The 20,595-nt window shown below is 45.3% G+C and overlaps 3 protein-coding genes across 4 annotated transcripts in view; 1 reads left to right on the top strand and 2 right to left on the bottom strand.

The window, feature by feature from the left end:
• The window catches only part of PLPPR1 (phospholipid phosphatase related 1), a 135,142-nt gene extending 132,598 nt beyond the window's left edge, over nucleotides 1-2,544 (top strand). Inside the window, exon 8 of the mRNA XM_075138401.1 lies at nucleotides 1,030-2,544. Coding sequence (XP_074994502.1) covers nucleotides 1,030-1,062 — 33 coding nt within the window. The 3' untranslated portion in view covers nucleotides 1,063-2,544. The remainder of the gene's footprint in view (nucleotides 1-1,029) is intronic.
• Nucleotides 2,545-6,321: 3,777 nt separating this feature from the next.
• On the bottom strand, nucleotides 6,322-7,892 carry MRPL50 (mitochondrial ribosomal protein L50). The gene is made up of 2 exons (XM_075138402.1): nucleotides 7,772-7,892; nucleotides 6,322-6,842 (listed from the first exon to the last, which is right to left on the bottom strand). Exons 1-2 carry the CDS (start codon nucleotides 7,855-7,857, stop codon nucleotides 6,452-6,454), a joined length of 477 nt encoding a protein of 158 aa, XP_074994503.1. The 5' UTR covers nucleotides 7,858-7,892; the 3' UTR covers nucleotides 6,322-6,451.
• Nucleotides 7,893-9,706: 1,814 nt separating this feature from the next.
• On the bottom strand, nucleotides 9,707-19,873 carry ALDOB (aldolase, fructose-bisphosphate B). Of its 2 annotated transcripts, none has more exons than XM_075136330.1 (9): nucleotides 19,741-19,873; nucleotides 13,116-13,237; nucleotides 12,639-12,850; nucleotides 12,075-12,129; nucleotides 11,760-11,920; nucleotides 11,453-11,536; nucleotides 10,793-10,967; nucleotides 10,438-10,637; nucleotides 9,707-10,215 (listed from the first exon to the last, which is right to left on the bottom strand). In XM_075136330.1, the coding sequence occupies exons 2-9, from the start codon at nucleotides 13,225-13,227 to the stop codon at nucleotides 10,120-10,122; spliced, it is 1,095 nt and encodes a 364-aa protein (XP_074992431.1). In that variant the 5' UTR covers nucleotides 13,228-13,237; nucleotides 19,741-19,873; the 3' UTR covers nucleotides 9,707-10,119. The 2 variants fall into 2 exon arrangements, with proteins under 2 accessions (XP_074992431.1, XP_074992432.1); XM_075136331.1 differs by lacking the exon at nucleotides 19,741-19,873 and adding an exon at nucleotides 19,502-19,549.
• Nucleotides 19,874-20,595: the final 722 nt, after the last annotated feature.

The following is a 20,595-nucleotide window of genomic DNA, read 5'->3' as shown; positions in this document are numbered from 1 at the left end:
CTTGCAGTCCAGAAACTAAGTGCTACTTATATATCCACATTGCATCGTGTATGACAAAACATAAACAGGTGAAAATATTCATAGACTACGAGAAAAATTTTGTCTAGTTGGCTATTTATAGCTTCTGGATTGTAAAGTGCAGGTAGGGTCTAGGCCTTAATGGTTGATGTCCACTAGAATCAACAAGATAATTTTCTCTGATTCAGGATATTAGTCTCTAAATGACCTTACATCTACCATGCAGTAGTAGATTGGGAAAAACGTGATCCTGCCCTGAAGCTATTACAAACAAGTCCTTGGGAGTGGCTGCTCATTACTGTTTCTTCAGATATAGGAGGTGCATCGTCCTTTGTGCAGATTTCTGCATCCATTCCCACTCTTGTTTTGCCTTGCACCCACACAAACCCTGCAGATGCAGCATGATCCAAGGATAACTCAGTACTGCCACTGAAGTCCTGGGCATTGGCTTCCAAGAAGGTTGAATCAACACTGTTTCCACCTAAAGAGGACTTCTGTATTGCTATAGATCTATGGCTGTGTGTGTTTTGGCATAATGACCCCACCTCTGTATGATTTTAAGCTCTATACATCCCCTAGTATCAAACTGTGTAGGATCTACATGCACACATCACATGAAGCCAAACCGGGTCTTTTAGGCTCTCCATGACTGCGGACAGACCCACTGTCTCAGTTATGTGACTGTATGAAGTGCTTGAGCCTGTACTGACACGTCCTTCTGACAGGACCCAGTCCAGTCTGAAAATCTCTATTGAAAAAGCGGCACCTTGTGTTCCGAGCCTGTTAGTGAGTGTTCATAGCCCAGACGCAGGGCTTGAGTTCAGCGTTTCCCACCACCAGCTCAGGACAGACGGCGGTCATATTTGCAGTCGTCTCTTCATTTTAAAGCCCTACGTTAGCTGGGCAACAGATTTTATTAGTGAAGGTTTTTCTCCATCGTTTTACACACTAGGATATGTAAATGCCGAAGTGTATACTAATGTTCACGTGTTCGCCTTTTCCTCTTTGCAGAATCACTCTGCCTCTATGACTGAAGTAACCTGAGGTGGAAGACTGGCAACAGAAGCTATTTTTTATTACCCTCCAGTACAATACTCCAAGACACACAGTTACTAAATGTCTAACTGTGATGACCAGTATTATGTTATGTCTAGTTAGAGGCTAATGTTTTGTACTTTTTTTGTATGAGGAAGTGATGTAGCTTGCCCTGATTTTTTGTCAGCTTTAATATTATTATGCCAGAATTTAAAAGCAAAACGGAAAAAGAACAAAAAAACCCTTTTCTTGTTTAAAGTGTGCACTGAGGAACTACATCTATGGAATTGTTGATGTTGTTATGTGATATTTGTACACAATTTTTTTTTCATTTTTGAATTTATATATCTTGAAAAAAAAATAATTCACTTTTACCTTTTCTTACCATAAGAAGTGCTTCTACCAGTGGGTCAGATTCTGATCTGAGTAAGCTCAGCATAGATCTGAAGTAATTGCATATATTTAACTCAGATTAAAATAAAGGTGATCAGGAATCTAACCCAAATGATACTATCAACAATAATAAACATCCATCCTTGATTCAGTGAGCTACTTAAGCATTCCGTAGCATTATGGACTTCAGTTAGCCATCCAGTTTCCAGACTACTTGGCAGACTTGAAGTATATCCTTAAGCATCTTACTGAATCAAAGCCTGGTTGTTCTGGTGTGGGTGATTGTGCTAGTTATTGAAGAATAACTAAAACAACGTACTCAGTCTGCAATATAGACAGGCTGGACATGAAAATTTATAGTGGTAGCTGATAGCATGTGAGCTGACTATATCATCTCCCTAGATCTCCATTCCTCCCCGAGGTCCAGCTAAAGCTCCCAGTGAAACCTGGCTTCAGGAATTGACTATGGGGATATACAGCCACCACTGTGGAGCTGAAGCTGCGCTTTAAGTGTTTCATAACTTCATCATAGATTTGTGGGGTAACTAGTAACGCTGGTGCAAAGGAAAAGTGACACCACTTCTCCAGTGGAGTGGCATTACCTGGCATTCAGATTGGCGTAACCGAGAAGTCAGTTGTGCCCCAACAGTGTAGTTGTCACTGAGGGGCTTTGGCAAGTCAAAAAAAAAAAAAGCCAAACCTGACACAGTCTGTAGTAGCAGCCTGCATTTTTGTAAATTCTGCCATACAGAATTTATATCAAAACTGCTATTTTGCAATTTAAGAACTTTGTTTAAGGAAAAAAAAGACAATTAATTGTGGGTGGGGGGTAAGGGGGAAGAACAAAAACGAGCTCATTTACAATGGCTAGAACTGGGGCAAAGGCTTCATTACATGACTTTTCACTGTTTCTAGGATTTTCCTGCATCTCATTCTTCTAGCATGGTGATAACTACTGTGTGTCTCCTTTAAAGAATGGAGCCTCTGTCTATACTTTTACTGGAATGTTTACCTCACATTTCCATGTTGGTTATTCTTGGCTTTTTTTGTATATTTTTTCCAAAACAGATGCAAAAAAAAATTATCAAAAAACCAAAACATGTAGCCTGGTCTCTGTCATTTGCCTATGATACTAAGAAAATCTGGGATGTCTATTTGTGTCTGGTCTTGTGGTGTTTCTTCCAGGTTGGTATTTTCTTCTGACTCCACTGATGTCTGCTTCAGTCTTAGGAATATAAGGATCAGACTTGAGCCATGCAGGCTTTCTGTGACACGAAGAACCATTGATGGTGTTCTGGCTCCCTCACCACAACTTTGATCCAAATTCCACAGGGAAAATTTCTGCTGAATGCATTTGGCTGTGGAACCAGTCATTGTTCTGCTGTGTTAGGAGAATAATGACATGTTAGGAAAGCTTATCAGCAATGAATACTCCATTCAAGACGCCCAGTCAGCAGCACCTAAGTGCACTGCAAAAGGTTAGCAGGGGGTTAAATTCTGAGATAAAAACTTTATGATCTGTAGCCTAGCTTTTGCAGCTGTGGATCCTGGGCTTGTGTTCATCCCAGGTGTGCTGTAACCACAGAGTGAATCTTGTGTTCTTGGTCAATAGCCTCCACAGAATTGGTAGTGGTGATGTCCCCCTCTGCTCATGGTGTGGGCAGCCTTTCTGAAGGTGGAAGATGTGGTTTTGAGTTTCTTCCCCATCCTCCATGTTGAAGAAGGATTTGGATCTCCATTTTCCACTTCCTGAAGGACTGCTTTATCCTTCCAGTTATAGCGCAGCACGGTGAGAGGCACCTGTCTTCACTTTGAAACACGCAAGTGAGCCCTGCTCTCTTCTCTGACATGGTACGTAGGGATGCCTATACCCAGGAGAGGTCTGCAGGTAGATGCAGATCCACAGGGGTGCACATGCTTGTTTGCAAAAGCCTAAGTTCTGGATGACCGGTCAGATGAAGCTACACCTATCAATCACACACGTTCACTGCATTTCTTCTTGGCCAGCTCTATGTATTTACTATTTTGTAGTACCCTCAGCCTTTTCCAGTTGACAGATAACCCTCTGCACAGGAAGTCAAAACCTCACAGCACATTTGCTTTTCCCAGGTACCTTTCTCTTCAGGAACAATGTGTGTCCACCTCCTGGAATCTGTGACCCACTAAAAAATCAGTCTTTAGGCAGCCTTTGGATTTTTTTTTTTTTTTTTTTAGTTCCCGTCCTGAGGCACATCATTCTCTGTGTGCTGTGTACAGTGAGCTTACACCGCTAACAGTGGTTTCTGTAATCCAGTCTTATGACCAACTGCGTGAAAGAAACATGTTGCAGTGGCTAGCTTTTCGTCATGGATCATCTCTTAAGACGGATGTATGGCCCTTGGGCTGTGTGCAGCTTCATGCACTTCAGGTATGAACGTGATCTATCTAATATGACTGGCAGCAATGTCTGATGCCCCTGCTTGGGGGGATCACGCAGCCGGATGGCTGTGGCCTCTCTCTGCCCCCCAGCTAACTCCCATCTAGCAGGACAGTGAGTACCCCTGCAGAGCTGTGGCTCTTGCTCCTCCTGGTGTGCGGATTGCGCCTCTTGGCTGTGCGAACCGCTCTGGAACGTGACTTTTGAGATCAGGAAAACCATCTGCCCCTGCCTTAACGAGTACCTGTATGGGGGCAAAATTGTCACATCGCATCGAAACCAGAGGTCAGCATTAGAAACAAAATGTTCATCCTCCCCCAAACTTGAATGGGCAGACTTTGCTGATGCCGCCACAGGCTGGCAGACGTGGTGGTGTAGGACAGCCTCCCTCAGCCGGTTGTACACGCGCAGGAGCCTCTTCCTAGTGCACCGCAACCTTCTCTCATTGATGGGGACACCAGTCCACCCAGTCTGGGATCCAGTCTCTCTGTTAAGAAACACCCTCCTAACCTGGCTTCTTTGCACTTTCTTTTGATCTTCTCTACTGGCTGTGCCTAAACAAATGAAGATCAGCCCTCCTGTAAATGCATGGGCGGGACTTTTATTTATTTATAATTGAATTCAATAGAAGTTAGGTACTTTTGAAAGCCCAAGGATAAAAAAAAAGTGTTTAAGCACCTATAAGTCTTATCCCTTCCAGGGCACAGGTGTTCTATGCAAGACTTTGATCTCATTTCAGACTTCTGCTTTTTCAGCTTGTTACAAGCAGTTAAAAGTTTTGCATCTCGAACGCCCACGTCTGATCTTCCCTTGTGCCTTCGCCCCTGCAGCTTCTTGCACAGGTGTGCTGACGGAAGCGTGAGGTTTGCACCCAGAGGGACTAAAGTATCCGAGATCAGGGAAGTCTCAATTTGACATAACTCAGATACAGCAGAACACGAGACAAGGCTGTTGTCATGCTCTTTTCTTGCCTGTCCTATTTTTCAGTCTTCTGTTTTTCACCCTCTCTTCTGATTACATTACATGAGCTATGGAAGTTACACACTGGGATGAGCAGAAAGTGCAACTACCACTGAAAGTGGTTTTTTAGATAATAAGTACCAAGTAAGAGGAAACAAGGAAGTGTAAGTATCTCTCCTCTGATGGATAGAAGACAATTTCATGAAAAAAATACTTCCAATTCATTGCTCCCAAACAGCCTCTGAAGCAGACAAGATGACACATATTAGGCTATTTATCACACTGTGTATTTCCGTAAGCTACAGGGATTTGTGAACAGCCAGCCTTCCAGTGACAGTGAAGCATCCCGAGTTCCCTCATGTCCACCCCGCAATGGAACATGTAGTAGCAGACTTACGCTATTCTGTAATTCCCCAGGACTCACGAGAAAAGAACAGGTTTCCTGAATTTATTCAGAGCTATGAGAAGAAAGCAGCACTTGCGAAGTTTACTGAATAAACTGAGCACTGTAACACACAAAAGCAGCAGTTCCTAAGCATGCTTCAGGTATTTGTGTGCTAAAAGACAGCAGGGGAGAAAGGGTTCAGGAGAGCGAGTGGTATAACCAAGGTATTTCTGGATCATTCCAAAATATCACACATAGAGAATCTAACCTCAATGTAAACAACCTGTTTTGTAGAAAACATCCACAAAGTACCAGGCATTTCTCAGACTGCTGTGGATTGTTTTATTTTCCTGTCTGCCTGACTTCATTGCTTGCCTCCTCTGATTAAAAGCAAACTTTACATAATCAGTTACACAGGAAGAAAAACTAACATATAGGTATTACTTGTCTTCCTATAGCTACATAAAAACTAACATATAAGAAAAACTAATAGCTATTAGAAGGATCCACAGAACTTATAAAAATGGGGTCCTTCAACAGACATGGAGGAATTCTACAAGCTGCCTTGATGGCAGCTGCTTTTATATGGCTGTTGGAGAGTTCACCATTACTGAGATAAGAGATTTCAGAATTCCACTATCTTCACGTAGCAATTTCGAGTAGAACAAGTGGTTTTATTTAAGATAGCACCTGTGATGACTTTTAGTAACATTATTGCTGACAGGGTCTTCTTTTCAATCTCAATGAAAAAAGGAAAAAAGAAAAAAAAAAAAAATAACGATGCTGGCTTACCTCCCCTCTCCTTCCCCAAGTTTGCTGGCCCAGCTAGTCTTGGTGGCCAAGTTGAACAGGGCTCCTGACATAGCCAAACCGCACTCGCAAAAGCCCATTACACAGTTCAGAACCGAAGGCAAGAAGTTCACGAGGTGTAGGGAAGAAACTGGGAGTTGGTCCCCCACGTTTATCCCCACTGCAGCCAGTAACTGTTGGGCAGCACGGTAAAGGCCAGAAAGCATACATTAGTACCATTACTGACCACACTGCGTCACTGCTTCACAGGGAGAACTTCTGCTCTTTTTTCCGTATACATAAAACAGAAACAATGAAACCTGAGGACAACTAAATGAACTTTTATTAGTGATATTCATCTGTTCGGTTGCTACCACAATGGAAGGGCTCTGTTTCTGGTCTGCAGTCCTGCCTTAGGAACACTAGCAAAGCAAAGCGATGCTTCGTGGTGCGACTCAGTGCTCCCAGCTAATCTTCAGGTTTGGGGGTAGCTCTGCAGAGCACAGTTCCTCAAACTTGGACACATCCTTCACAGGAGTGCTATAGAAATTCAAGACATCCTCAGCACTGCGCATCAGGTGGAGCTGTGAATTGGGGACAGCATGACCAAGTTCTGCTGCCAGCTGAGCCAGGAGGCGATACTTTAACCTGATTTCTTTGAGGGGTGTCTGCTGCCAATTACCAGGAAGTGAGGGTCCAAAAATCTCCTTGACGTAAGACTCAAGGCAGGTCTGTATATCCTCCGGAGGAAGATAGCTTCTGCTGCGTGGTGGGGGACAAATGAGGCTGGGTTCACTTTTCTCTTGATGAATTATTTTGTCTGCTTCTACTTCTTTTTCCTCCTTCCTGTTGATACCAGACAGAAGTATTTTCAGTCTCTGGGCTACTCAGGACTGAGTCAGAGCACATTTATATTCGTAGTCTTTTAATACTGGACTCAACCTAGCCTGTAGAGAATTTTCACATCCTGTGACACAGCAGGTTCGTTATGCATGCAAGAACAACAGCGCACAGGCTAGACCTTTGGCTTTCCCTCAAATGCGGCTTGCCACATAAGTTGTCTGTACATAGCGATCACCTGCCTAGCTTACTTTATTGGTCTGAGTGTAAACAGAATTTTAACCAGATTAATGTAACCAAGTTACATTAATGGAGTTAGAGCTCCATTTTCTAATCTAAGAGATCACACAAAATAACCACTACTGTAGAAAAAATTAGTGCCCACAAATAAAAAAAAGTATGATCACTAGTTTTAACTAGAAAATTGAAGCCTACCCCAAGTTATTTGACTTGCTCATATGCCACAATCTAGTCAATAACACAGCATGGTTTCACCTAAAAAGTTATACAGAAACGACCATTTTTCATTCCCATTGTAATACTGCCCTGAAACATCTCTTCTTCCGCACCTGGCAAGTTCCCTTACCAAAGCAGGTGAGAGCATTGTAAAACATAACTCTGCACCGCCACACCCGCCTGCTCGCAGGGCACCCTCGGCAGGGACGCGACGAGGGCATGCCCCGAGCCCTGCGGCCCCACACACTCTCGACTGGTGCACGAAAACCGAGCACCGAGGACGGCAGGTCTGAACGACCAGCCAGTCTCCCGACCGCGGCACAGCACCGTCCCCAGCGGGGGCCATGGCCACACCGCGCGGGCCTGCTCAGCCCCCCGGTCGGTCGCAGGCCCAGCACGGGGAAGCAGCGGGGCCAGCGGTCGACAGCCGCCAGCGCCTGCCCGCCCCCGGGAGGCCCCCCCGCTTCCCCCGCCGTTACCTCTGGCCGCCCCAAAACGCCCTGCGCGCCGGAGCGCCGAGGCCCAAGCGCCGGCCCGCCACCCGCAGCGCAGCAACCGCCGCCATCCTCCGCGGACGCCCAGCCTCTTCCCGGCAGCCAGCGGGGCCGTGACGTATTTCCGTCCCACGCCGCACTGCCTCACGGGAACTGTAGTCCCGCCGCGCGCACGGCTGAGGGCGCGCCGGCCGTTAACGGTCGCTTCCGAACCGCCCCCTCCCGCCGCCGCTGCCACCGTCCCCTCAGTGCCGGGGGGCGGCGGCCATCGCCCCACCTGCCCACGCACCCCGCGGGGCCGGTATAGGCAGAGGCCGTGCCCGCAGGCGTGGGAAGGAGGTTTGGCAAAAGAGCGTGTGGGACTACACTGCGATCGCTGTGTATTTTTGCCAGTCAAAGACTCCTGGCAGCTGTCTCTGGAGGTTTTCATCCCGTCTTTGGGGTGTGACGGTGCTGTCAGCCAGGCCGTTTGCACAGGGAGTTTGTTCTGTAGGCCACATTTCTGATCCAGACACACAATTATATGAAAATACCACTTTTCCTATTTTTTAAAAGGGTGTTCATTTTTAAAAGTGAGAAATAATGCTTCATCTGTACACAGCCTCGCTTTGATTCATGGTAGTAAGTTCAGCAGACGTCTACTTGCTCCAGTCACAAACGCCTCTGCCAAAGAGAAACATCAGGGGCCTGGGCAGAGCCACCAGCTGCATCAGGCACAGCATGTGCAACAGGCGTCCAGCAAAGGAGCACGAATTATTTAACAAAGCTACAGCTTTAGTTTTATAAAGCATGAGAGGGTTTCTTTTGCTGGTTTGTGGAAACAGCATTTCCACTCTCAAGAGAAGCGATCCACGTAGATCAGTAAGATGCCTCTCATCAGGAGCAGAGGTTTATTTGAACTCAGATGCGTGAAGAGCTACAGGACCACAAACGAACCAGAAAAGAGTTGGTGTTCCTGACTCCGGTATCGGCTTCTGGAGTGTTTTTGGACAAGTCACTTGCTCTTTGTTCACGGTTGAGGTCAGGACAGACTAAATGCATGCATTAATTACACAATGATTGGATCCATGTGAAGCAGTTTGGCTGTTTATTACCCGTGTGAAAGACTGGTTACTAATGCACAGAACACGAGGAGGTTACAGGGCAGTGATTCTCCCTGTTTTCCCTTTCCTTGCTGGCAGGAGCAGCCTGCAGAGCGGGGTGCCTCCCACCGCGCAGGCCTGGTCCCAGGTGGCCCTGAGGGGATGGGGGGGGAATCTGCTGGGCTGCGTGGTCTTTGCTGGTTGGTGGGCTGCTCTAAGGTGTCGCTGGTTGATTGGTGTAGCATGTTGCTGGGCTAATGTTCTTGTATTACCTTAGGTCTGCTGTTTCTGCCATTTACACCTTTTTTTCATAACAACTGTCTAATTGTGCTTTAGCTGACAAAGCTTACATCTCTAACGGGTACACAGAAACATACCAAAGGTCAAACTGTGGGCCAAGATGCCTCCCTGCATGTTTTATGTTCATTATTGTGGAAAATGCCACTGTGAAAGCACTTTGGAAAAATAGTCTTTGCACAGCACTAACTCAACCTGTGCAAACCTAACTCAGTGTACAGCAGCCTCGTCACACCACCCATGATTCTCCAGAGACAGGAGAAGCTTCTGAAGGTAGTGTTACTTATCTGTGGCCTGATTCCAGTGCACTGCTCACCATATACATCTCTCAAGTTTTCTCAGTGTCTGTAAGAATTCAGTCAGCAGGATTAATGTCCCAGCTGTATCACTATTGGATTATTTCCCTTTGATCTCCTCAGGGTTTCCCAAACTCGCCAGCGGTAACGCTTTGTGACTTAATCTTTGCATAGGCTACTGAAAACCACAGATGTGTGAAAGAGACTGCAAAGTTTATACAAAATAAAGAATTGTGAGATAGAGATTGGTTTTCAATTACTGTTTTATTCTCATGATTGAAGACATAGTCAGGTTTTCTAATTTGGGATTTTGGCTGCAAAATGTGGTAATGGGCAAGGGTATGTATTTGAATTGCTAGGGAACTGCTTAATGTCTACTATTCTGGGGACTAAGCTTAAACCAAGGGGAGAGGGGGTTGGTGATTCATTGGCAGGTGGTGTTTGTTGTGTGGAAAGAATTCCTCTTCCTTGGAATGGGCAGATGAAACAAGAATATTCCCTCAGTAAATTGTGGGAGCGAAGAGTGGAGAAGAAGCTAATCCATTTTATCTCCAGTTTTGTTTAGGGTAAGGTAAATTAGATTTCTTTGTTTTTCTTTCATTTCTGAACACCTTCCACCTTGTGAAGAGGGACAGGACGAAGGAAGGTTCCTGCACTTTCAGTAGGTGTAGCTGGCAGTGAAAAGTGACTGCATGGCAGCTGTGTCAGTCTTCCCAGACACGACATACTGTCCTCTGCAAGCCAAACTGTTAATCTGAAAAAGAAACAAACAGGAGGGGCAACCAGTTAGACTGCAGTAAGAAAGACATGTAGAAAGACAGCAGGAGTAACCAAGCAAGGCAGAAATCACAGACTAACATCCCCGGTTAACATGAAGCACCAGGAGGGGCGGGAACAAGAAGAGCCTTAGGAAGGTGACAACATGTCTCCCTTCATGGTGAGCAGCTCCTCTCTGCGCCGGGGGGAAGCCTCATACCTGTGCCCGCTTGCGGAAGGCCTCCTGTGCAGCCTTCTTGTTCTCGCTTTTGCCCACCCATGCTGCCAGGGCAGAGGCTTGCAGGGCTCTCCCGTATGAAAAGGTCAGTTTCCAAGGCTTAGGCAGAGGGGACTGATTCATGGCGTTCAGGTTGACAGAAGCCTCCTCTTCACTCTGACCTCCAGACAGGAAGCAGATTCCTGCAAGAAAGAGGTTGCGAGGCTTAGAAACAGAGTGCTCCAGCCACCGCAATCTCTGACCTTCACGTCCCAGAGGGCTGAGCGTGTCAGGCGTAGGAGCAAGGCCAGCAAGAGTGACAGTGTGGATGGATACATAGAAATGAATCGGGAATCACCGGGAACGGCAGCAGGAACGGTGCGGAGAAGAGTAGTGATAGTTGCCATGGCTACATCCTGAGGGGTGTACTTCTTGGGGCAGGAATGCCCAGCCGTCACCATGTTGGGTTTCAGCAGTGTCCCTTCTAGGTACACATGATGATCATTCAAGGCCTTGTAGACAGCAGCCAGAACCTGAAAACAGATGGATTGAATGCAGACCTCTGCTCAAATCTTCACCTCAACCTGCAGTGAAAAGACAGCTTATTCCTTGGGAGTGTGGGAAGATCAAATTGAAATTTGTTTTCTCATGAAATTTATAACAGGGGTTGCAGCCCTGGAGACGCCACTGCTTTTGAGATGCCAGGGTATCACTCTTCCTATTTACGGGGTTTGTCCCTGCAAACTGAGGTACTGAAAGAGGGGTAAGTGGTTTTGCTACCAATACATCTTTTTGAGATTGAGAATGCTTATACTGTTAGTTTAAGTGGAAATCCAAAAGCATGGATTCTACTCTCGCGTTTGCTATTAACTCATTATTTGACCATGAGCAGCTCATTTTTGTGATGCTGTTATGAAGTATCTTTTTGGTCAAAACTCTTCGAGATCTGTGAACACAAACTCTGCATAAGATTAGCTACTGATTTGTGAAGGGGAGGAAAGGGGCGGGAATCTCTTACCTTTTCTGTGACATACTGACAGCGCTGGAGATCGTGGTCTCCATCAGGCAAGATTTCTGGCTCCACAATTGGCACCAATCCATGCTAAGAAAAAAAAAACAGGGAAGTTCTTGGGACTGTGGAAGAAAAACTGTCCTTGTTGTCTACCCTGACTTTATTGGTATTCCTTCTTGCTGCACTGCCCTTCTTCCTCATCTTTCCCAAAACCCTTGCAGAGATCCGCTTTTCAGGTTACCTAGCACGTTATCACAGGGAATGGTGAGAAGGGTCAACAGCATCTCAGGAAAGGTTGCTGGAGGGTAGATACCTGCTGGCAAATGCTGGCATAGCGTGCCAGTGTGTTGGCATTCTCTTGGATGGCGAGTTGAGAGGGTGTTGTGCTGGTGATCTTCAGCACTGCACGCCACTTGCCAAAATCAGCACCGTCTTTCTTGTACTGGGCACAGCGCTCAGCCAGTCCATCCAGCCCTGCAGATGAAAGAACAGTGCTTCACTGAGAGCACTTCTTCTGGACATAGCTCTGAAAAGTACCATGACACCAACCAGGGCTGCGACTCAGGTGAGTCACCCCATGGCTTTTGCTGCACTCGTCATAGCTTAGGCTCCTTAGATCTGTCCTTACCTTGGATGGTGGTTTCTCCATTTGTTCCTGCTAGGGGTGCTGTGCCTTTATCCAGCTGTGGAGACCAGAAAAACAGAGAGATGGAGATCAGTCTCATCCTTATCTTCTTACCCATGGCTAGTCTGTCTTTGCAGGCTGACTGTGAGTAAAGTATGGGGCTGAACACGCTAAAGGTGCAAAGGAGGGAAATGTTGGAGCAAAGGGGAAGAAAAGGAGCAAATCGGGTAAGAGAAGGGGACGATGTGTAGATGGCTGCAGGGAATGGCTCGAGAGCTCTGTCAGGTGTGGAGAGGACTGGATTTAGGTTACTGCATGGAGGGATTTAATTGCAGTGAATGGTGAGCAGATGGGAGTTGATGAAAAATTCCTGATCAAGTGAAAATATGTCCCTGGTTAGTTGTGCAAAAGTAATGCAGAGAATGGTGGCAGAGATCCTCTAGTGATTTTAAAACCAAGCACAAAAAAGAAAAAAAAAGTGTTTGGCAGGAGAGAGTGCAGCCCCATACATAATTTTCACTGGAAACAGGGTTTGGAGTATGCTGCCAGCCAAACATGTACATATACCTTTATTCCCACCACAATGCCTTTTTCTTTGATGAGAGCTGGAAATGGCTTTCCACTGCTGTCTTTCTGATAGAGAGTCTCATGGAAGAGGATCACTCCCCCAATGTTCTGGTTGATGGAAGCATCTGAAGAGAAGAGGATCTCTCGAAAAGCTCGGCGATTCTCCTCTGTGTTCTCCACATTGATCTTCTGCAGCCTATTCCCCATGGTACCTAGCGAAGTGGACGAAGGTCAGACGGAGGTATTGGCTTGGCCTCCTGGTCCCAGTTCGTAGTAATGAACTGGGACTTCAGATCAGGGCTTCCCTTCTCAACCCATAGTTTGTCAGCTTTTGTGGCTATAGATGCAGCCTGGCAGAGTTGTTCCTGCTCAGTCAACAGTTGTTAAGTGTTTTTAATTTACCCCACTGATTTCAAAGATGAAGCAAACTTAAGAGAAAAAGTCTTGGGTACTAATTGATTGAGATCCAGAACTCACCCACTGATTCATCTGCAGCTAAGATCCCCTTTCCTGAAGCCACAATCCGCTGAGCAATGTCTGAAAGAGCTTTCTTCTGCTCTGGAGACAGTGCTGGGAATTGGTGGGTCATGTTGACTTATCTGTGGAAGAGAATGACTGTTACAAGCTGGGGGAGACTGTATACACAAACTGTGAACCAGAGACACCAGTTGGGTATTTCTGTTAGAGGGCTCTTGGTGCTTGTCTAGTCTATATTATCATAGGCACATGCCCAGAAATTCATTCAAGTTCTTCTTGGCTTGGTGTGTCTGGCAGAACAAGAAGAGCAAAATGCAGGAGTCGCATCCTAACACAACCTCCCAGGACCAAAGTGGGAAAGACTCTGCATTTTACATGGCTTTGCTCAGAGTCTAAAGGAAGGTCAGTCTGTCATGAAAACGTGCACCAAGCTAATGAGTATGCTAATTGCGGACTCTGCAAACTTCTTTGCAAAGCACTTAAAACTTTTTGGTACCAATCAGAAGAATGCCAATTATCACATTGCTTGCCTTTACATTTCCTAACAATGCCCCTCTCCCGTGCCCCAGCCAGTGTTGGCAGTATTTGTCTATTTGGTTTTCCACCCCCACCCTCCTGCCTTGCTTTTTAATTCTTTCTTTCCCATGGCTGCTTTCAGAACTGTAGCATATTACTTACTCTATATAAGACCTGGGGGTTTAAAAGGATTCACCACCCATTTCTATCTTTTCAGCTGTGGCAGAGGCTTATCAGCTGCAGATACCTAGCACCTGAAATACAGGTTCTGTCTTGTTATGCCAAAATGCTTGATTTTACTAAAGTTTTGATTATATGGCATTAAATTACAGTTTTTCAGATCATCTGAATAGTCCAAGTTATTTCCCTATGTGTATAGGCCTGTGAGCCTGAGACATAAAGACTCTCTTCTCTCTGTTTATCATATGTTATAGCTAAAGCAACACCCATGTTTTTATCAGGAGGTGGTAAATCCATTACATGAATCATTAAAAACAAGACAGAAGATCTCCAATAACAAGTTTTCCTCCAGAGGAGCAGGCCTCTGGGCAGCGTCTGCATTTTCTATTCCCGAACTCAGCGGGGAGTGAGAACATGCCATTTCTCATTTCACCACGTGCCAGAGATGACCGGAAAATATGTCTCCCGTATAACCATGTATGCAGCCAAGTCCTCCATGCTCCTTCCCTGCACACAGATGTTATGTTGCCAGGGAATCCTTGTCTTCCCCTCCCTGCTGAAGGCCGTAATGGGGAGAAAGGATCAGGGTCTGGCTGCTGCTCATGATAGGGTAACAGAGTTCTGTGCACCATGCCAAATGGTGCCAAAATTTTCTGGCAACAATGCCAACACAGTACGGTGACAGTTATAAATCCGTGTCTCTGATTTATAGTTGAAGGTACTTTGGTATTGGTAATGTTATTGTGCAAGATTCAAATGGCGTTGTCTACTAATACAGACCAGTCAGATGCAGTGTCCAGATGTCTGCTTTACCTCAGTTGTTAGAGACTAGAATTCATCCTATGCAACTTATCAGTGGTGGGTTATTCTAGGTTTAGAGGGAATTTGAAGGACTGCATGATGAAGACTGCGTCAAATGAGGGAGGGTACCCTCCTTTTCCAAGTGCTGAAGTGCCTTGCTCTGGTCCTACAAAAGCAGGCTTTGCCGAACTCCTATCTCTGTGGCCAGAGCTCTGGGAAGCATCCTTCTACAAGGGGTGACCACACCTCCATCACTCCCAGCTCTTATCCTGTTCAGCCCACCTAAAAGAAGAGCTACGGTTTGTGCTGCGTAGCTAATTAATGCAACTTAGCTATGCAGCATAACCCTCCTTATCCCTCACCTGCTTTCTGTGTCTGATATGTCTCTTAGAAATAGGAAACTGGCTTGTTATTATGATTACTATAATAACAGTTTGTGTTGTAAGCACTTCAGACAAAACTGGCTTGTTATTATTACTGTAATAATTGTTTGTGTTGTAAGTACTTCAGTCAAAACCATAGCACTGTTAAATAAATTGCTATGCAAAATTATGGGGAATTACTTCAGTAGTTCACAGTCTCTGTGGAAAAGACTGGAAAATTGTGATCTGGAAAGAATATGATCTTGTCCAAGGTCAAAGCTAATGAATTGCTAAATCAGTAATAGGATTTCAGAGTTGCAGTTTGGAGGTGTGCTGCAGCACGAGTAGGTGCATCCAGATAATCTTTAATCCAGCTAGCTGAATTACAAGATCATCAGTCACTCTAGTTACATTATTATGGATATACTCTGTCTCCAGCAATGCAATAAGCAACAAGACTAATGTCTGTTGTATCTTGCTTGTTTCCAGTGTTTGCGTAAAGATAACAAAAAGACAGTTATCACTCAAAACCAGCCTGCAAAGCAAATTGCCAAAATACAGAAATACGAGTTTTCAGTGGATAATGCTGGTCCAAGTGAGTCTGAGAGACTGAAGCAATACAGTGTAGTTCCACAATGATGAATTGGAAGACAGCAGATTAGTTCCAGTTTCCATGCAAGTATCTCATTGAGTGTGAAGGAATAGGTGGAGGTTTGCCAAAAGGCTCCCCAAAATTATCTGTAAGGCCATGGTGAGTGGTTTGCAGCTACCCTGCTGAGCTACAAGGATTAATAAAATGCAGTGTTTCTAACTGAAATGGTGAAGAAATGAGTGCAAAAGAGCAGTTGTAAAGCTAATGATAGCTCTAAGGTTCAGAATGTTCAAGGACCCTTGATTTAAGACTTTATTTTTCTGTGATTCTTTCATGAGGAGCATAATCTCTGAGGATCTTCCCCGCTGGATTCAGAAAGGGTGTCTCTGCTGTAAGGTACTGCTCTGAGTGTTTAAAGGGGAGTGGAGAAGTCTTACACTTCAGTAACACTTTACACAGCTGTCTTGTAAAGAGTAAGCTCCCACCAAATCCACAGAAACATTAATGTCCCCGCTTAAAGAGCTGGATATGTCACTTTATCGGTCCTGAGGAAAAACGGTTGTGCCCAGGGTGGCAAAGCTGCACGGTTCATTTCATTTTTCCAAGAACGAAGCCCATTTGCCTTATTATTCTGCTTTATTAGTTTAATTTGACAACTTTTCCAGGCAGGAAAAAGCTCAAAGGAACTGTGTTCTCAGTAACAGTATCTAAGAGTTGTCCCACCACTGAAGTTTTTCAAGAAGTTTTATTTTTATTTACCCATTTTAGGCTGTGGGTGTCACAAGCTTGGGTGATTTCACTGGACTTGACATTGTATGAATACAATGTATTCCCTTTGTGGTAACTGCTTACATAACATTTTTTAAAAGTGGAGGAAAAACCAGAAGAATAAACTGCACAGAATGCATAAACCCCACAGCTTTATGGCTACCTTGAGTGTTTGTCAGGCTTCAGCAGCTCCTTAAGCAAACAAAGTTCTTTGTTCAGCCCCCAGCCTGTGACCAGCAGGAGGTGGGGGTGGGGGAAAGGGGACAGCACAGTTGTAAGAGCCCATATTGTACTGCTGAAGTCTCAAGTTTTTCTCAGCTACCATAATGGAGGACTGCAGGGGAAATCTCTTCATGCATATCAGCACAAGCACTGCATCCTGTTAATATTAATTGTGAGAACCAAAGGGGAGAGGCAAGACGAACAGCAGAGGGAACAAACGGTTACATTCCACTTCAGGTCATCTTAGAAACATTAATACTTCATTGGCATCTTTTCTTTCCAACCACCTCAAGTGACTGGCATCTTCTAATCTGACAGAAAATCTCACCTGAGTCCTGGTTTGCAGAGGGGAAAAGATTGGATTAGAATCTGTAAGTTTTTCTCTTGGGTCTCTTCATTGCCGCCTTCTATAAAATTGGTTCCAAAAGTGCAGCACCAAACTCTCAAAATACAGTTTGTATCCCATGCATGTAGCTTTTCCTGTTCAGTTACTAGTAAACACAGCCCTTCAACATCATCTCTGACAGTTAGCAATACAAACTGCATGTGCATGTCGTTGCACTGTGCAGACAAGAGATTCTGCTTCCAAAGAGCAGGTTTGAAGAAGCAAAAGTTACATATATAAATAAATACAGTTTATAGGGAGAATGAAAAGTATTCAAAAATGTAGCCCGTCACGTGTAGGCACAGTGTTAACCTGACTGGTTTTATTCCTCACTTACATTGTATGCTTAGGAGAGACAGACACATAACAAGTATTCACATTACAGTGGATAAATCTATTTATGGGCCTCACCTTCTCTATGGAGCTCCATTAAAAAGCTATTTCTATGTAAGTCTGGTTACTTGGATGTTGGGCAAACTAATAGGTATGAACGGCTGGGCAAGCCTGGCCCCGTGCTGCTGACGGAGCACATTCTTATCTAGCCTGCAGATGACACCAAGCTGGCAGGACTAGTTAAAACACTTGATTGCTGGGCAGCCATCCAGAGGAGCCTGTACGGGAGGCGGGAAGAGACCAGCAGGAGCACCGTGAAGTTCAGCCAGGACGAATGCCCAGCCATTGCCTGGGGACAGAGCCCTAGCAGTGATCCCACCAGGGCTAGTGGGATGGGGAAACAGCTCTTCGGAGAAGGCCCAGCGCCCTGTCAAGCAGCAAGCTGAACAGGGGCCAGCAACAAGGGCCAGCAGCACCCTGTGTGAGCAGGGGTCCAGCCCAGAGAGCCAGGGGAGGACAGGGATTATGCCCCTCTGCTCAGCACTCTTTAGATCACATCTGGACACTGCATCCAGTGTTGGGCCCCTGCAGTACAGGAAAGACATTGACAAACTGGAATGAGTTCCACAGATGCCACCGAGAAGGTGAAGCACTTGCTCTGTGAGGAGAAGGCTGCAGGGCTGGATCTAGTTCAGCCTCGAGCAGAGATGGCTTCGGGGGCACCTCTCAGCAACCCCCAATACCCAGAGGGTGGTGATCGAGGAGGCAGTGCCAGGGTTTTCACAGCGGCATGTGACAGGAGAGTGGGAGATAACGGGCATAAGCTGAAACTAGAGAGATTCAGACTGGATTTTTTTTTTCACTATTGGGACAGCGAAACAGTGGAGGAGGTTGAGAGAGAGGCCTTGATGTCTCCATCCTTGGAGGTTGTCAAGACCCACCTGAATAAAGCCATGATCAGCCTGATTTGACCTTGTGTCTAACCCTGCTTTGAGACCTCCTCATGTCCTTTTCAGCCTGAATTACCCTGTGACTCTGTGTGAGTACTTGCTTTAGGGAGTTGAAGTGGGAGCAGTGCCTCGTGCATGTATGAAGGAGCTCTGAGGGAAGAATAGGATGTTTCTCCCTTTATCTTTGCAGTGGGAGTGAAGGTTTCAGTATAGCAAAATGTTTCATTTCTGGGTTCTAAAAAGTGAGTCAAGAGTACGGGACAAAAATAGATATTCAGACTTCTGTCACCTAGACAAAGCAGCAGATGTTTTTGATTGACATACTAATTTCACCATCTTGCTAGGTCCTTTGGGGCATATAGGATGGTAAATTGCCTGGTTGGTTTTTGCTTTCTCTTATGAGGGTGAGAACAAGGGTTTTTTCCATCTTCATGCTCTGTCTAGGGACCCTGCTTCAACATCCCATCTCAAGTGGATGGGAGTATGTGAGACCTGCAGTTCCCTGTCCCGATTCTCACATTAGCCTCAGAGCTATACTCAAGCCCTGAGCAAATGTACCCCCATTTCGTCTCCCTAGCAGTACGAAAGGAGGTTATGTACTCAGGGACCTGGCCTCTGCAGTCGGTGCAGAGCGCTCCTGGAGCGCTCGTGATGGCTAGAGATGGCTGAGATGGCAAGAAACTGGTTTCTTGGAAGTAAGTGTGGTCATTAGGGTGAAGCTGCTTCTCCCTCAGGACTGGGCTCTTCTCAGAAAAGGTAAAAAAATGCTGTCAGACTTGCACGAGAATTCAAGTCTTGTAATGCCAGCAGGGCAGGCTGGGGGAAGCAGCGGTGAGGGTTTCAGGAGGGGTAAATAGTTTTAGGTGCCAGGCACATGCGATAGTTGAGAAAGTGATGGAGGATCACAGACTCAGTGAGGATTTGAGTTTGTTGAGCAATTTCCTGAAGCTGGCTGTTCACAACTTGACAGGTTACAGCCTAATGCAAGAGCAGTTTTTAGTTCCCTGCACTGCAGACTACCTTACATCCCCCTGATGTGGAATCTTACTCTGCACTAATACTTCAGAAGAAGCTGCACAATGAACACGCATAATTACACTTCTGTCAGCATTGGTGTTTGTCAGGACCAGCTGCATTCTCCAGTCATTCTCTCTTCTCCTTGCAGAACATAAATTTATATACTCCACAAGCATAAACAAACACATACAAAACAAAGCAGTAGAAAGCAATGCAGGTATGTTATTGCTCTAGTCCCCTTAGACTAAGGGTTCACTTACTCCAGGAGTTCTGAGTGACTAAGCTAAGTTAGAAAGCCAGTGTTAGCAGCAAATGCGTCACATTGGAAGATCACTGCAGAATGGCTGAATGCTTATTCCTTGCAAGCTGTTCCTGGAATAAAAAAATAAAAACAAAACCAAAAACAACTCCCTAAGCCCACTTCAGATAAACACATTGTGTCTCAGCTGCTGATACACGTACCACCTTTATAGTTTAGAAATGAACTTATTATACTTACTTGTTTGTGGAGAGTGCCCCTGCTGCTACAAGCTTCTGGTGAGGTGGTTGCAGGCAAAGAGACCCAGTCCTTCTAATCACTAACTTTTATAAAATTCTTGACAGGTTTTTTTTTGTTTGTTTTTTTTTTCCCCTCCACTCCTCCATTCTCCCTCCTCCCCAGGCTGGCTGGGGAGGTGTCACTGCTGGAGGTCGGCCATTGGCTGTCAGACCACAACCACGCACAACCAATGGGACCTACTCCTGCGCCTGGTGTTCCTCCCTTTTCCCCTCCCCTGTGTATATAAGGCCATTCACGATGCAGTGAAACTGCGATGTCTTCCAATTATTTCAAATTATTCCCTCTCTTTCCAAAACAGACTGAAAAGAACTACAAGAGAAACCATGGAAAATGTTTACAGGGATCTTGGGCATAACTTTCCGTTTAGGGTTAGACCTTCTGGAAGCTTATACGTAGGAAACTCCACTGTGCAGGAAGGAAGAGTACACAACAAAATGCAGAAACCGTGCAACACATCCCTAGTTGACACGAGTTACTACCATTTCAGTGGCTTCCTAAGTGTTACACTGATTTTCCTCACTTGAAACTTTAGCACAGGAACATATTTTTCTTTTCCAATTAGTATATGGAAAGGCAAATGCAATGCTACAGTTTCAGTGTTAATGAAATTGCAAGTTCTGATTTCCTATAATGCAATGTATGTGTGAGAATGATGGTTATCAGAAGAAATATGCCCACACTGAGGTGCACGAGTGCGAGCCAAATTTTCCACCAAAATCCCATTGAAACACCTACCCATATCACAATGACATACAAACTTCTCAGTTGCTTAGCAAAATTTTTCTGTAAAAAATG

Source organism: Calonectris borealis, chromosome Z (assembly GCF_964195595.1).
Source record: "Calonectris borealis chromosome Z, bCalBor7.hap1.2, whole genome shotgun sequence".
In the NCBI taxonomy this organism is placed as follows: Eukaryota; Metazoa; Chordata; class Aves; order Procellariiformes; family Procellariidae; genus Calonectris; species Calonectris borealis.
This window is presented reverse-complemented; position numbering and strand designations above follow the sequence as displayed.

Excerpts from the sequence above, each read along its gene's own strand:
- ALDOB (XM_075136330.1), bottom strand. The coding sequence starts at position 13,227 with ATGACCCACCAATTCCCAGCACTGTCTCCAGAGCAGAAGAAAGCTCTT. Across the intron at positions 11,537-11,759 it reads ATGCCAGCATTTGCCAGCAG|CATGGATTGGTGCCAATTGT; the intron begins GTATCTACCCTC and ends TTTTTTTCTTAG. Across the intron at positions 10,638-10,792 it reads CGTTCCTGCTGCCGTTCCCG|GAATCTGCTTCCTGTCTGGA; the intron begins GTGATTCCCGAT and ends TCTTTCTTGCAG.
- MRPL50 (XM_075138402.1), bottom strand. The coding sequence starts at position 7,857 with ATGGCGGCGGTTGCTGCGCTGCGGGTGGCGGGCCGGCGCTTGGGCCTC. Across the intron at positions 6,843-7,771 it reads GCGTTTTGGGGCGGCCAGAG|GAAGGAGGAAAAAGAAGTAG; the intron begins GTAACGGCGGGG and ends TGGTATCAACAG.